The sequence below is a fragment of the Oreochromis niloticus genome, unplaced genomic scaffold (assembly GCF_001858045.2).
Source record: "Oreochromis niloticus isolate F11D_XX unplaced genomic scaffold, O_niloticus_UMD_NMBU tig00002599_pilon, whole genome shotgun sequence".
Lineage (NCBI taxonomy): Eukaryota > Metazoa > Chordata > Actinopteri > Cichliformes > Cichlidae > Oreochromis > Oreochromis niloticus.
Genome location: NW_020327670.1, coordinates 51,790 through 68,347, shown reverse-complemented (window position 1 = coordinate 68,347; position 16,558 = coordinate 51,790). Strand labels below are relative to the sequence as shown.

The 16,558-nt window shown below is 42.6% G+C and overlaps 1 protein-coding gene and 1 long non-coding RNA gene across 9 annotated transcripts; one reads left to right on the top strand and one right to left on the bottom strand.

The window, feature by feature from the left end:
- The first annotated feature begins 4,047 nt into the window (after positions 1-4,047).
- LOC109200770 (leucine-rich repeat-containing protein 31) lies at positions 4,048-11,100 on the top strand. 8 transcript variants are annotated; one of them, XM_025904585.1, is made up of 12 exons: positions 4,048-4,269; positions 4,356-4,399; positions 4,874-5,079; positions 6,694-6,890; positions 7,486-7,629; positions 7,857-8,024; positions 8,230-8,394; positions 8,971-9,151; positions 9,262-9,429; positions 9,508-9,662; positions 9,787-9,942; positions 10,214-11,100. In XM_025904585.1, exons 3-8 carry the CDS (start codon positions 5,051-5,053, stop codon positions 9,018-9,020), a joined length of 753 nt encoding a protein of 250 aa, XP_025760370.1. In that variant the 5' UTR covers positions 4,048-4,269; positions 4,356-4,399; positions 4,874-5,050; the 3' UTR covers positions 9,021-9,151; positions 9,262-9,429; positions 9,508-9,662; positions 9,787-9,942; positions 10,214-11,100. The 8 variants fall into 8 exon arrangements, with proteins under 8 accessions (XP_025760370.1, XP_025760372.1, XP_025760371.1 ...); XM_025904587.1 differs by having other exon boundaries at positions 10,140-11,100; XM_025904586.1 differs by having other exon boundaries at positions 9,752-9,942.
- LOC112845047 (uncharacterized) lies at positions 10,389-14,727 on the bottom strand. Its single transcript, XR_003217835.1, has 3 exons — positions 14,442-14,727; positions 13,939-14,066; positions 10,389-10,562 (listed from the first exon to the last, which is right to left on the bottom strand). It is a non-coding gene; the product is annotated as an uncharacterized LOC112845047 (long non-coding RNA).
- Between the last annotated feature and the right edge of the window lie 1,831 nt (positions 14,728-16,558).

Genomic DNA, 16,558 nt, shown 5'->3' with positions numbered 1-16,558 from the left:
GCATTTCTCAACAACAGTGCTCTATTTGGCGGCAGATGGCTGCATAACATTTAGGACACAAAAAGTACAATTTATTGGTAATTTACTTTATCAATAAAATGTAAACAGTAAAACTGATTAAATTACTAGTACATCTGATACTAACTAGTGACAATAGCAATGATTACTTGACTAGTTGTGCACATCCACCAATACACATAAACAACACACACACACACACACAATCTCTATAAGTGATATTGTTTCCATCCCAGCTGGAGAAGGAGCTGACTATGAGAAATTTGTAGCTTGGACTCATCCAGCCAGATGAGTACATGTTGTCTTGATGTGAGGCTGCCTCAGTTTACACTGGAGGAGACGTATGACCTGAACACAGTCCTGAGCAGCATGAGCATGGTGGACGTCTTTGATCACACAAAGAGTGACTTCTCTGGTGAGACATACGTTTGCAGTTTATTGATGTTTATGAACAGAGTGTAGAGCAACAATGCTCCAGCAGTGAAAGAGTTCTCCAAAAGACCATGGAGCTGCTTATTTCAGGAGATTGTTTGTTTTGTTTGATGATCATACTACCATAAATAGACATTTATTTATTCACTTCACATAAAATGTAATAAATAAATCATATAATACAAAAACCAATTATTCACATTTCAACTTTTAACTATTTAAATTTTCAGCTTTTTCCTTTTAAACAAATTTAAAGTGAAACAACACAAAACACTGCAAACCACAACACAATTAAATATAAATTAAAATATGAAAACAAAAAGAACATGCATATTCTTTGTCATATGGGCCTGCATGAATAAACTTTCTGAATCCTTTATCTGCAACTGAAATAGTTGTGGATGATTACATACCTTTCTAATGACGTTGTTGTCCCTGGCTCTCTTTCTCTGTCTCTCCCTCCCGCTCTGTTCCTGTGCTACTGAGTGTAACTACAGGAGCAGCTAACATTTGGAAATGGAAGCTTAAATACTGGAAACTCTGATAAGCTAATGCTGCTAATGGGCTGTGTTAAAATCAATATTTCATTCTCATTCTGTTGTTTGACACAATAACAAAAAAATATACTTGAGAACACATTGACGATTCAGCTGTGAATGTAGAGTTTGTCAGAGCACACAAATCCTGAGCATAGCAAAGTGCCTACTTAGCATTAACTGCTCATGTGGTAGAAAGCAAGGCAAAACAGTATTAGCATTAGCTGCTAATGGCAGCCTACTTAGCATAAACTCCTCACATCGTTGTAAACCAAGGGAAAACGTATTAGCATTAGCTACTCTCATTGTTAGTAAGGGAAAACAGTGTTACCATTATCGGATAATGCTACGATATGAGCATTAGGTTGTAATGCGTATTTGCCTTAAATTAGACGTAGGCGCTAATTGCGGCCTATTTAGCATTAGCTGCTCCGATTGTTATAACCCAAGGGAAAACAGTGTTAGCATTAGCGCATAATGCTAATTCACATCAAAATAACATTAGCTGCTAACATCATCCTACGTAGCACTAGCTGCTCACATTGTTATAAGGCACAGGTTCCCAAAGTGTGGGGCCCGCCCCCTAGGGGGGCGCAGCAGCCATTGCAGGGGGGGGGGCGCTCATGGTATGAAAGAAAAAAAGAAAAAAAAGAGCGCTTGGACACTGCTAGCATAATGGACAGGTTTTTGACGGGCTCCCACACAACGCAAAGCAGGAGATGAAGCATCGCCAAATATGTTTCTAAACCAACTTCCTTCCAAGCCAAAGACAGGAAAATATGGTGAAGCATATCTCCCTTTGGCTTCACCTGCACAAGTGCTAAGGTAGGCCTCCCCTGCAAAATTAGTTTCTCTGCGTCGGGAGCACACGCTGGGCTCTCCAAATCACGGACAAACAGTATCCCACATCTTGATTTTAGTTCACAAACACTTCTTGTAATAACTACTCCTGACATTTTGGACATGTTAGCTCTTTATGCAGTAAAGTTACAGTGGGATACAAAATGGTAAAAATGGCCTGTATTTGTATAGCGCTTTACTAGTCCCTAAGGACCCCAAAGCGCTTTACACATCCAGTCATCCGCCCATTCACACACAGGTGATGGCAAGCTACGTTGTAGCCACAGCCACCCTGGGGCGCACTGACAGAGGCGAGGCTGCCGGACACTGGCGCCACTCTGACCACCACCAGTAGGCAACGGGTGAAGTGTAAAATAAACGTAAAATAATTACACCGTGACGCCTCTGCCTTTCTAAATGGAGAGACAGTAACTGCGTGTGTATATGTAAGCGTGTAAAAACTGCAGATAGATTAACAGTATTTTGTCTCTATCTGCCATTCTGCAGTTCATCTCATGTAAACATGTAAACATTAACGTGGCGCACAGCGTGACGTGAAAGAGGCACATACCGTTGACGTTGCGTGACGAACTCTGTAATCCTCGTCCACACGTAAACGCAAAAAGGAGTTTTAAATAATCTCCGTTTTCGGTGAATTACAACGCCGTTTACGTGTTGACGAAAAGCCCAAACGCATAGAAACAGCTGCGTTTTCAAAAATACCCGTGTAGGTGTGGACGCAGCGTAAAAGAGTTAGTAGTATATTTTATTACTACCTGTAATTTATTGCCGTTTACTTGTATTTGCTTAATTGTTTAGTAAATGTTTGAGGTGTGAAATAAACCGCAATGGAGTTTGTAAACAAAATATGGGTGCGTGTGTTTGGAGGATGTGTTTGTGCGGGGGGGACATTTTTCTTGTAAAAAAGGGGGGCCTGGCAAAAAAAGTTTGGGAACCACTGTTATAAGGAAAGGGAAAATAGTGTTAGCATTAGCTGCTCACATTGTTATAATGCAAGGGAAAATAGTGTTAGCATTATCGGATAATGTTGACCTTGGCTCACTGGAAAAGTTCAGGACTCTGTTTGCAAAAGATTTAGAGTGTTTCTCGATAGCTCTTTCTCATTGAGAAACAAAGAAATTCTGTTATTAAAACCAGCTTTTCCAGCTTTTTACACTGGTTACAGTACGTCATAGAATCGACTTCTAGATTTTGTTGATTGTCTTTAAAGCTCTGAATGGATTAGCTCCATCTTATCTCTCTGACCTTTTAACAAACTATTTTTTGCAGTGGCACAAATCATTTGTGTGGCTTCTTATTTGATGCAGAACACCTGATTGTTCTGTAAATAGTTGAAATGGTTGTATAAAACCGCCTGAGGCCTCGGCTGCATTTTTAGGGAAATAGTTGTTGTTTGCAAAACTTGTGCATCATTTTTAAATGTACAAAATGATTGGTTAAACATGTTTGTGGTTTTTCCAGTAAAAATGTGACTTTTTTTCTCCTCTGATATTTTCTCCAATGACTGGAGATATGGTGTTGATGAATGTGTCAGAACTCATTCAAAGATATAACCCTCTGGAGAAATGGCCATCATCCAGTCTGTCCTGTTTCCATCAATCACTGTCTGGTTGGCCTCAGTCATGAAGCATGACGGGGTCAGACAATAAGGTCTTTAGAGAGGCTCATCTGTGCTGTCTTTCCTCCATCCAGGACCTGTAAAGGTCCAGAATGAGAGACAAACACATCTCTACAGACCTTTCACATCATGGAGATAAACTGTTCACATTTCTTCCTTCAGGCAGACGATACACAGTCTTGTTAACAAAAAACAGACACCACAGACATTTCATTCCCCGGGCTTTCACTTTGATGAACACTGTGAATGTTCATGTGTATGAGAGCCATGTAATGTCCATGTGTGCATGCTGACTGTGCTGGTCTGACCCCCTCTTCCTTTCAGGGTGGAGCCTGCTGGAGTCCGATGGTTGAGACCAGGTCTGAGGAAGCGTAAGTGTGTTTTTTAATGTGATTCATGAAACAAAGCAGCACACATTCAACCATCTTCATCATTCTGATGTCAGGAGTCATCATCAAACTGTCAATCAATGAACAGATGATGGATCAATAACTGCAGCTGGATTGTGTTTGTTCTCTCCATCACAAAGCTCCAACTGTATGACAACAACAGGAAGGAGCAGACCTGTGGAGCTGTGGGGTGACAGCTGTCTGAGACGGAGCGTCTGCCTCTGCTGTGAGTCTCCTTCATGTTTCTCCACATGTATTATCTGTGTTTCCACCACTGGAGGGCGCTGTGGAGTATTGACGTGTGGGAACAGTAACCAATCACTGCAGTCTGAATGGTTCTCTTTGGTCATGTGACCATTTGACGTTTGATCAGTGTGTTCTTCAGTTTCAGGTCTGTTTCTGCTGACTGCTGCAGGTGAGCTGATGTTCCTACACTTGTCTGTCCTCATGATGACCTCTGACCTTTGGTGACCCTCAGTGACCTCTGTCCTCCTGTTACAGGTGTGTGTGTGTGCTGCTGCTGTCTGCTCTGACTGTTCCTGCAGGTGAGTTGATGATGAGGAAAAACACTAATACATGAAAGAGGAGGAGGGAGGAAAGTCCTCCTTGATTAGAGAAGCACTCCTTAGAGGAGCTCTGACATGATGCAGCAGGACAGATGTTGTCAGTCTGCGTCACCTTTTAGATAATTAGATAGATTTACATAAAGCACCTTGAGGTGACTGTTGTTGTGATTTGGTGCTATATAAATAAAATTGAATTGAATTTTAGATCCCCCTCATGTTTGGTCCTGAGCAGCCTGTTGGGGGTCATGCAGTGTAATGTTCTCAGAGCTTTTCTGCTCTCATTGACTGCTCAGAGTATTTGAACTAAAGCTCACACAGATACCTGCCTCACCTCCACAGCTGATCCAGGATCAGCAGTTGCAACCTTCCTACTGTGAGGGACAGAGCTGACCACTGCTCCTCTGTGCTGTGTTTAATTGACCAACACTCCTCCTCTGCTTCTTCCTTCTTCAGATGGTCCTCCTCTTCTTCCCTGTGAGTCTGTGCTCAGACTCTTCTGCCATCTAGTGGTTCTCTGTCCGTACTGCATCTCCACTGGTCTGCTGCTGTCCATCTGCTGCAGCAGGAAGACACTGATCAAACTAGCCATCTCCATGGAGATGACCCAGCATCGCAGAGGTCAGGAACTGGATGAAGACTACGATGACATCACTGCTGATGTCAGCACTGAGCATGAACAACATTAGCTAATTGTTATTTACTAACTAATCTTAAAATGACTGTTCAGTACAGAAATGAAGCCCAACAATCATGTTTTACAGTCCCGTGGTCTCAGCCTCAGATACTCAACTAATCAAAGTGATGTCATGACAAAATGAATGACCAACAAAACATTTTTTCTCCTTCATTTCTGTTAAACAATGCTGTATGTAACGTTTCTCGCGGTTAGTATCATGGTTGCTAGGCAACCTGAGCAGCACGACGAAGGCTAGACCGTCCCATTTCACAAGCCTCTCACTTCCGCACTTCTCGTACTTATAGTACGCACCGTACGTAGTACGCGTAGTGCGTGTACTTCAAGCGTGCAGACCCTGAATTGGGACACAGCCTATGTTAGGCAGGTGCTTTCCAGGGATTATTTTTACGAGTTGGACCAAGAAGGAGGCAGCATGTTTGTTTTAAATGAGTTGTTCAAGCGACAATGACAATAAAGATATTCATTCATGTATTCTTTTAAATAGTGAGCTCTGTGCTCCACTACACACGCACTGCCTGAAAAGTGTCTGCGTAGGAGTTGAAACGTAGTTTTTGTATCGATAAACTGTTTTTTAGTGTAGAAACAATTAGCAGTGGTAGATTCTGTACTAAGTCAAAGTCATAATCCTTAAACTCTACTACAAAAAAATTCAGCATCAAATTACACTTACATATCTAAAGTAAAACCAGCGGATATCCAGATCCTCTGTGGGACTCCTAAAGGAAAACTTAGTGAAGAGGCTCATATCTAAATACGCGGGTAGTGCATTCAAACACTTGCGTACACCCTGCACTACACTGCATACTTTCAGTATCCCTGTTTTTATTTGTTCTTACTTCTTATTTAAGGTGGACCTATTCTGCTTCCAGCACAATTTTTTATTCCAATATACTAGAGTAGTTTGGCATGCCGGCAGCTCAAAATAACCCTTCTTTAGCCTATACTGGGCTTTGGTGAACCGAATCGGTTCATCGGCTATCTATAAGAAAACCAATTAAACCCTCCCCTTCAAGCCAGCTTACTTTGATTGGCTCCTGCTCGTAAGCTGGAGTGGGTGAAGCTTCTGTATCTGCATATCTCCTCTCTATTACATCATACAGAGAGTTGAAAAAACTGTGCAAAACTGAGTGTTTTTGGATCAGTCGGAAGACTGAACTCTAGGCCCTCAGGTGTTACATTACACACACCGACCTCTTTATCAGCAGGTTTAACACAGGAACAGGATAAATATGACAGAAAATAAAGAAGAACAGAATAGGTCTCTACTTTCTGTCCCTGCAAGTCATAAATAGATATTTTCACATTAATTAAAATTTAATAAACCTGTAAATATGCACATAGGAATCAAAACCACTGTAATGATGATGATTCCTCTTCGTTTTTAATTGGTAATTTAATTTGGTATCTGAAGAGGCGGTTCAGTGTTTTTATAGGGACAGGTATGTAGCTTGAACCAGTCCATACACCACAGGATTTATAGCTAACCCCATCCATCGCTCATCCCTTAAATAATCTCAAATATCAAATTGTGACTTTTGACGAGACTCAACTTTTCTCTCCTCCTATCATTGATTAGATGGTCAGCGGGGGCGGGACGGCAGTGGCAGCAGGTGGAAAGGTTCCCTCTCGCTGTTATCATGAGTCAGATCTGCAGGAAGCGCACGGCCTCAGACAGGAAGCCCTTAGGACGCTTCCTGTCGTGGACCTCGGACCGGCCTGGGATCCCCGAGGACGGAGAGTCGGAGATGAAAGAGGACAGAGGACCGAGCTCAGGTTTGTATTGTTCAAAGCAGCACGAGATTTTAACTTAGATTTTTTTTTAATGGGTTTTTAGTTCAAGGTTACACTGAGGGAAGGTTGGTGGTTTGAGCCCTGACTGCTCCGGACTGCATGCCAAATATCCTCGGGATAGATGCTAACCCCAAGTTGCTCTCCGATTGCATCCATTGGAGTGTAAATGTCAGATAGAAAGCCTTTATGTGAAGAAAAAAGCGCTCGGGTGAATGACGCGCTTTAAGTGCTCAACTAGAAAAGCTGTATACGAACCAGTCTGTTTAGGAGAAGCAACCATACAGAGACCTTAAACAACAGCAGAAATACACATTAGACAACCAATTCAGGACAGAAAGTGACTTAAAAGATAAAAAATGACAATTTAAAAGAGAGAAAGAGAGAAAAATCCTAGTATTTCAAACATGTCCTAGTTTTTAGAGAGGAACGCATAAAGAGGTTGCTTTATTTTTTTTAAAAAAGGTGAGTGAAATCAGAGGTTCAGAAACAAAATACAGAGCTCAAGAAATAGAGTTTACTGTGGAAATCAGGTTACAGTGACATGCTGAGGCCTGTGGGTGTGTATCGTGTGTTTCAGGCTTTGCAACGTCAGCAGAGAGCAAGCGGGACGTCGGCTGGGGTCGAGTGTGTGTTTTCCTGAAGAGACTCGGGAAGAAAGGCGACAGCAGGAGCCTCAGTTTGGCTCACTGTGATCTGACGGCTACAGACCTGCTGGAGCTTGGTACAAAACACACATACCTGTCACACAAGACAGACACGGTATCTGTCAGATAACTGCATTAAAAATACTCCCAAAGGCACAAACACAACGGAGCCCAGCAGACAGCTAGTTGATGCAGCTTCATTTCAAGAGGCGGAGCATCTAAAATTAAGTCTGAATAAAGTAATGTGACTTCATTGTAAGGTGTCAGCTGGCAGACAGATGTTTTTCTTGCCGTTTCTTCTCAGCAACGTTGCTGCAGTTCCTCCCCCAGGTGGAAGAGATGGACATCTCCTGGAACGAGTTGATCGGTGGATCCCTGACGGCTCTGACGTCTCATCTGCAACACGTGGGCGAGGTCAGGACGCTGAGGCTCTGCAGCTGCAGGCTAAATAGCGAAGACGTTGTTGCTCTTGGTGGGATCTTCAGTGCAGACTCTGCTTTATTTATTCTTATTTATAGCTATAACAGAACAACCTCTTTATGCAATCAAGTTATTTTTTCTTGATTTCCTTCCTCACTACAGCTCCCATGAGGCTTTGCTGAATGGTTCACACTCTTGCCTTGACAAAAAACTTTTGTCTGATCACATGTCGTTGGATTTTTCCGTGTCTTGTGCAGGTGAAGCTCTCAGCCACATCCCTGCTCTGGAAGTTCTTGATTTGTCCTGGAACAGCGGCGTTGGGGGCGGTGGTCTACAAGGCCTGCTGGGGAACCTTCACCCATCACTGAGGGAGCTCCACCTGGTGGCCTGTCGGCTCACTGCGGCCGATGCTACAGTGCTGGGTAGTAACTTTAAATCTATGGAGCACATTTCGAGCTCCATAGTTTTATTCCTCAAGTAGAATAGAACAGAGTAGCTTTGCATCATTTACAATTCAAATAATCCTTCTTTATCTTACATTGGGTCGTGCTTCACCCCTACAGTTCATCCACTGAGCATAAGCCCTCAGTTTTACAGCTTTGATCATTCATTTTGATTTACTGGCTCACAGAGAAATTTCAAACTAACTCACAGAAAAAAATTCTGTCTTGAGCGGATAGCTTTAGCTAATTTATCTGAACTCTGTTTACTTTATGAGGTAACGATGACCATATAAGGAATATCCCCTCTCTGTGAGATGATAAAGACTCAAGGGTAAAAAGATGGGCTGAAGATTAGTTTACCTACACCGACCTCATTATTAGTTATATAGATATATATTATAGTTATATTATAGAACAGAACATAAGGAGTAGCAGTTTGGATCCATTTTAACAGTGCTGTCAGTTGGTGTTTTATTATTTTCTTGTCTGTTTTTTTGCTGTCTCTTCATTGATACATTTGTATGGATGAGGTTTTCCTGTTCATAAATCTCTCAGGAGGAATGGTGGCTGCTCTGCCCAGACTGAGTGCTGGACGTCTCTTGTAATGCTCAGCTCACACAGGAAGTGGACACTGGTGGCTTCAGGGAATTGGTCAGCTCTCTCTCTCACGCCACCTCCCTCACCACGCTTCGACTGCAGGCCTGCGGTCTAACGCCTGACAGCCTTGATGCTCTCGGTACAAAGATCTCTGGATTTTTCCTTTTTATTGCTACTTTTGTTTTATGTCCTTTAGGAGTCTCGGAGGGGTAAATTAAAAAAAACCCCACACCTCTGGTTGTCCTGCAGGTGGTTCACTCCGTTGCCTCCCCTCTGTGGGAGAGCTGGACCTGTCCTGTAACAAACTTCTAGCTGGTGGACTGAGCCGCCTCACCTTTCACCTGGCTCACGTCACACACCTGGAGAGACTCGACCTCCACCTGTGTTGCCTCATGCGAGATGATCTAGAGGCTCTGAGTGAGTTGCTACGAATCTCACACGCCGGACACTAATCGCATGCACGCTGCAGCAGTCATGTGACTCGTTGTTTTCCAGTCCAGGTGCTGCCCTCTCTCACTGCACTGACGGAGCTTGATGTGTCATCCAATAAGGAAGTGGGAGGTGTGGTCCACCCGCTGGTCTCCGCCCTCCCTGTGACACAAATGAGGCGGCTGCCATTCAACAGCTGCTACCTGAGCAACGAGTCCTGGGTAACACACACACACACACACACACACTTGTTTAGTTGTAGAAGTTTTCCTTCAAGTCATTCTCCCCGAATACCTCTTCCACCCTCTAGCCTGAAATGGTGAAAACTTTGTGTTTATGCATCAGCCCTGGCGGTGCCCTATCTGCGCACGGTGGATATTTCCTGGTGTAAAGTGGTTGGCGGTCACTTGGCGCTCCTGCTGGATGCTCTGCAGCCATCAGTCGTCAGCGAGCTCCATCTTTGCAGCTGCGAGTTCACCACTGATGACATGCAACATCTGGGTAACTAACACACAATGACATTATACTTTTTCTTTTTTAGTCTGTAGTGGATCATTAGGCTACATAAATGTATATTAAGACAAGTAAAGCCTGAAGGAAATTAATATTTCTTTCATTTATTTTATGCTGCCAGCATCTGTAGCTGTCGTATAAAACAAAACAATGAAACTATTGGGTGTTATTTTTGTCTCCATCAGAAACATTGTGAACAAAACAGTAAAGTGAACAGACAAAGTGATCAGTTATCAATGGGTCCTCTTCCTCTGTGCAGCTGCCGTGTGCAGACGGGGCTGTCTCTCCTCACTTCGTGCACTGGATCTGTCCTACAACAGCTTGGTCGGAGACGACGGTTGGTGCAGTCTGTTTGCAGCAGGTGGTCTGGGCTCTCTGGAAGACGTGGATGTCAGTTTGCGACCTTTAACCTCTGCTCCAAGCTCTGCCTCAAATGCCGGCGCTGGCTCGACTGGCCATGCAGAGGTGGACAGCTGACTGTCAGGAGAGAGAGCAGCTGAGGTACTGTCTGAAGAAGAGGAGCGTCCTGCTGGAATGGGATCCAGATTTACAAGACACATCATCAGCATGTAAAGGGAACAGTCAGGAGAGCCTAGAAGAGAGTCAGCCTGAGGAGTAGGGAGCAGAAAGCCTGAGTTATCCGATCTCAAATTAAAAATCATCACAGAGAGATTTCAAAAGAGCACTAGGGAAGAAAAACGCAATCAGCTCTGAAAAACCTTCTGATTACAAGTAAATTTGTCCAAACATTTGTACACTGTGTTTACAGTATCGTTTAATACTCTTCTTTTGTTCTTGAGCATGTTTGGAGTCTTTATTCCGCGGGGTTTATCCCTGTGTCTGTTTCCCTCTTTAGTTTGATATTCGCACCGGATGTGTCCCATTTTATTTTGGCGGTCAACTGTCAGAAACATGTTTCATGTTTAGTTTTACGTCCCTCTCCTCTCTCATTGTCATTGATCATCTGCACCTGTTTTGTTGGCTTTCTGTGTTTAAATGGTGGTGTCTTCTGTTTATGAAGGACAGTGGAATTAATTTGCTTTTTAATCTCATGAACTTTATCATTCTGCATTTGGCTCCTCATTTCATGGACTTTGTAATTCTGCAGTCAGACAACAGCCTAAATAAAGATTCACCTTTGTTACATCTCCCACTCATTTTCAATTGTGCAAAAACTGCGTTCAGCCATTACAAAAATACTTAACTTTGTTGTTACAATTTTTCAACAATTCATGATGAACATTCATGCCACAACAACTCAGCTGACAGACGGGTTTAATGGTTTTTGTTGCAGTTTGATTACAATCGGGACATCGGAACAGAATCAGAGATACTGATTAGATACAATGTAGCTTGCTTCAAAACAATGCTCAGGCTCTGGAACCAGTTTCCCAGATAGGGTCTGTGCAGCGGGGAGTGGTTTGTGGCGCAGCTGCAGGGGAGGCGGACAGACTGCAGCTCCATCAGTTCATCACGCCTCCCCTGCATAAGACGTGTCGGGACCTGAGGTGGTTGTTGTGTGTGGGGTTGCAGCTGAAAAGCAACCGAGTATTGTGCGAACAAGCAACAGAATAAAGAACTGTTAGAGCGAACTATGTGGTCGCGTAGGGGATTCGCTTGACACAGTGCGAGACTTTCTCGAATGGTCTAACTCCAGCATGGATGAGCTGATGTGTTTTTAAGTGACTAATTTGATGACTAATTTGATTAAAAGACTTCCCACACTGATCACAGCTAAAGGGTCTGTCCCCACTGTAAATTTGTTGTCGTCTTTTTGGCTGCTTCATGGTGGTAATTTTCTTTCCACAGGGATAAACTGTGTGGTTTCTCTGTTTACGGGGGCTGAGTGACTTCTGTTGGTGTCATCAGAGCACCGAGGTATCAGCTGGGTTACACCCCTTTGCTCCTGTAGTGACAAAAGCCGTGAGTTACGGAACAATAGTAATAGTAATGATAGAATAGTTACATTTATTTCTTGCATTTCCACAACACTCTATCCCAGTGGTTCCCAAACTTTTTTTTGCCAGGCCCCCTTTTTTTACAAGAAAAATGTTCGCGCCCCCCCCCCACCCCACCCCACCCCCACAAACACATCCTCCAAACACACGCACCCATATTTTGTTTACAAACTCCATTGCGGTTTATTTCACACCTCAAACATTTAGTAAACAATTAAGCAAATGCAAGTAAACGGCAATAAATTACAGGTGGTAATAAAATATACTACTAACTCTTTTACACTGCGTCCACACCTACACGGGTATTTTTCAAAACTCAGCTGTTTCTATGCGTTTGGGCTTTTCGTCAACACGTAAACGGCGTTGTAATTCACCGAAAACGGAGATTATTTAAAACTCCTTTTTTGCGTTTACGTGTGGACGAGGATTACAGAGTTCGTCACGCAACGTCAAAGGTATGTGCCTCTTTTCACATCACGCTGTGCGCCACGTTATTGTTTACATGAGATGAATTGCAGAATGGCAGATAGAGACAAAATACTTTACTACACGTAAAATACTTTATTTTACGTGTAGTTTTTTTTTTCCTGTGTAATAATATTCAACATTGCTATCAATACATTTTTCAAAAAATGTCTCTCTGTGCAAAATGGGTTTAAACACATAAACAGCTGTGGGATACTGTTTGTCTGTGATTTGAACCGGGGGAACAAATTACGGCAGGATCAGCCTGATATTATTTGTATCCCGCTGTAACTTTACTGCATAAAGAGCTAACATGTCCAAAATGTCAGGAGTAGTTAGTTATTACAAGAAGTGTTTGTGAACTAAAAATCAAGAATGTGGGATACTGTTTGTCCGTGATTTGGAGAGCTCAGCGCGTGCTCCCGACGCAGGGAATCTAATTTTGCAGGGGAGACCTACCTTGGCACTTGTGCAGGTGAAGCCAAAGGGAAGATATGCTTCACCATATTTTCCTGTCTTTGGCTTGGAAGGAAGTTGGTTTGGAAACATATTTGGCGATGCTTCATCTCCTGCTTTGCGTTTATGTGGGAGCCCCGTCAAAAACCTGTCCACAGTATACAAGCGCTCTTTTTTTTTTTTTTTTTTTCTCTTCTTTTCATACCGCGCCCCGCCCTAGGGGGTGGGCCCCACACTTTGGGAACCTCTGCTCTATCCATAGTCACATACTGTGTATGCTACTGTTGGATATAGTGTATTATCTTATGTATTTTGTAGTTGTTTATATTTTATTTCTATTTTTGTATTTTCTTCTGCTGTCTCTACCTGAGCTGAGTTAATGTACAAATTTTCCTGCCATCGATCAATAAAGTCTCATCTTCTCATTGACTGCATTTCTGATGGAGATGAGACGTCATGCAGCACAGAGGTGAGAGCCGTGACATCATGGTGCTGTGACAACAACCTGGTGCTTAACATCAGCAAAACCAAGGAGCTTATTGTGGGTTACAGGAGACTAGTGTTACCCTTTTTAACTGAGTAGTCAAAAAAATCAGTCAAATCCACAGTAATCTGTCATACAAAGTCAAGAAAAAAAACAATATTTCAGAATCTACTCTTGTTGGGTTCAGTTAGGATCGTAAGGAGACTGGCAGTGGTAACTTAAAGAAGGAAAAACCTTCCACTCAGAATGAGACACTGACAACAACTTAAAGGGAAAAAGTGATTTGAGTGTATTCAACATTTAAATGGTCCAAAACATAGGCATGAACAAAACATTTAAATCATTTCAAACATGTAAATCTCAACAATGTACAATATATCGCTTAAAGTGTCCATAAATGTATTAGGTAGGCTGTCCATTTCAGTTCAGTGCACTTAGTATTCAGTGTTCTTAGTAAGTGTTAATTGTCTTTAGTCACTGGTTTGCTTTTTGATGCATCAGTTTTTTGTGTTAAGTGGAATCACATCTGACCCAAAAAGGAAAAAAGTAACAACATAAAGCGTCCTGAGATCTCAGTAAAAACGTTAATCCTTAAAAACATTGCAAATCGTTGTATCCTACCACCCTCCAAGGAAACAGGTGGCCTTCAGATTGAGAACGTCCTTTCTAGGCACCTCCAGTGGCATCCAGTCCTTCGATGGCACCGCTCAGTCCTTGCAGCAGATTTCTACCACATAAAAAAAAACAGCCTGCACACAACGTGCAGGGCAATCACTTCACTTGTAAAATAAAACACGTATTTCTCTAGTGTTAACCCCTTTTTTTTTTTTTGTCTTCACACATCTATACAGTTCTTATTGGCCAATAACAATTTATCAACGACAAAAATACATTTCACTGCAAATCATGAAGCATGAAAAGTGCCTCACGTGGTGTATTAGCTAAAACTTCCCATGTAAGCGCGTTAGCCCAGGGAGCACATGTAGGTACGCTAGCATACCTTCCACAGGTTAACATAGCGAAGGAAGCTAAGGAATCGTTAGCATGACAAACATATCCTGACTGGTTTTATACTCAGAAACTGGACTGTGAATCACAACTTAAACTGCAACTGTGAGACTTACCAGGATATTCTTCAAAGAAAACATTAATTCCATAGCGCAACACGTTACAGGACTGAATCTTCACACAGCTTTGCGCATCTAGCTCCGTGCAGGCGGATGCAGTGAAAGAAAGTCACCACGCACAGCGCTATCTCAACCCATTTGAGAGATTCAAAGAACTGGCTACAGGTATGATTGAAAGTTTGACAACACGGACTTCAACCCCGGCGCTGAAGCTAAAACACTGTTTATGCATCTGTGATTTATTAGTGATCGCTCACTTGTGTGCACGTGCATGTAGGTGAACGCTCACCGCATGACGTCACACAGCTCAGTTCCTTTCTGCTTTGATCTAGCGGTACGTGCCTTTGATCTTCCAGCACGTGACCTCCACCTGAAGCCATAAATAGGGGTGTCGTACGTTAAATGTACAGACCGCGATCTTCCCTTTCTGAAAGCTTTCTGAAAACGGATTTCCAACGTAATTGTAGCGAAGCTAAGTCATTGACAATGTCTTTATCCAGTGTTAGAAACCCTACCCTCATTAATTCAGAGGATATTTTACCTGCTATCAGCGGGTGTTTCGATAGGCTCTCTGGATTACAGTGGGGCTTGATAGAAAATGGGATCTGGGACTCCGATGTCCAAGTAGCACTGGCTGATATGATTACTGATGTCATACAGTCAGTTAGCGCAAGCACCATAAAAACTTCAATTCTAGGAGGTCAGGACCAATTAAATGATGCGTCATTCCAGACAAGCCTTAGCATAGCCGTGACAAAAATAAGCCCCATATTGGGAAACTCTCTCTCAACCAGCTTTGCTGCCGCTCTTAATGTCACCCATGAGGAGTGTGACAGCGCTGTGGAGCTGACACAGATGGTTGAGGAGGAGATCTCGAATAAAGTCAACTCGGGTTGGGTTCTAGTCCCAGAAAACCCCGAATCTATTTATGTCACCAGAAAAATAACAAACATAAAAAACCTCAGATGCATGGTTTCTCATGCTTTCTCATATCTGAAGAGATATAAAGGTAAGCTGAGCTGCCTGTGCATGAAGACTTTACCCAGCTCCTTTAGTTCAAGCGTTGAGAGTCTTGAATCCAAGCTCTCTGAGATGGGAACAATTAAAAAAATAAGTATGGATCTCATGAGGTGGAGTACAGACAGAGCAATAAGTAAAGATGACGAGGACTGTCACATAGAACTGCAACCCATGGAGGAAAAAGAAAGTGATGAGTTTGCAGAAGCTGAGGAGAAAGCTCGAAATGATATTGAAACAATCCTCAACAGTCTGAATTATTTACATGATGAAGATGATGCAGATAAAGCTGCAGCTGACATTGTAAATGTGTTAATTGCTAACATTCAGTATCCTGATGCAGAAGATATCACATTAAGTGAGAAGTGTAGCTCACCCAAGCCTGCTTTTGATGTGGACCTGGTGATCAAAAAGGTGAAAGACTTTTTTGCATCATGCGCCCTAATTATAAAACCAGATGAAGTAAAACAACACTTCTTCAGGTTTGCTAAAAAGGAATTTGAAAAAATGAACAGTGAGCTGAAAGATCAGGTGAAGAAAAGCAAAGGATATTTGACCTTTCACAGACAACAGGCAAACTCCGCTGAGAGTGAGAGAGCTGACTCCAGGAAAAGCGTACACATGAATCCCTCAGAAGTTCCCAGAAAATCACCAACCTTAGAAACCACAGTTAAAAGTTCTTCTCCACTCAAATTTAGAACAGTCATGCCGGTTATGGATAAACTGTTTAGTAAATTAACACAGGCAGGACACCTTGACCTGACAAGTAAGGAAATCGAGATGTTTTCAAGGGAGTTGACAGATAAAGTGTACGACCATGTTGAGTCAACATATCCAGCTCCCATGATGCAAATGGGTAAAAGTCTCTCAGAGTCTGACATGTCTAAGATTTCACAGGGTGACTGTAACGTACCCTCTGCTCCTAAGGTGCCATATGTGCTCGTAGAAGATTCAGTGGAAAGGTTCTTACAAAACCTTCTTTTCTGGTTGGAGAATGAAACTTTAACCCAAACTATTATAAATGACAAAATTTCTGGTGCCGTGGAAGATATAGTAAGAGTGCTGACCCCATCAAAGGAAGAAGTTATGATTGGACC

Bases quoted from the DNA above. Each gene is read 5' to 3' on its own strand.
- LOC109200770 (XM_025904584.1), top strand. From the start codon at position 5,051: ATGAAGACTACGATGACATCACTGCTGAT. The intron at 5,080-6,693 runs GTCAGCACTGAG...ATCATTGATTAG, and splicing joins ACGATGACATCACTGCTGAT to ATGGTCAGCGGGGGCGGGAC. The intron at 7,630-7,856 runs GTACAAAACACA...GTTTCTTCTCAG, and splicing joins TACAGACCTGCTGGAGCTTG to CAACGTTGCTGCAGTTCCTC.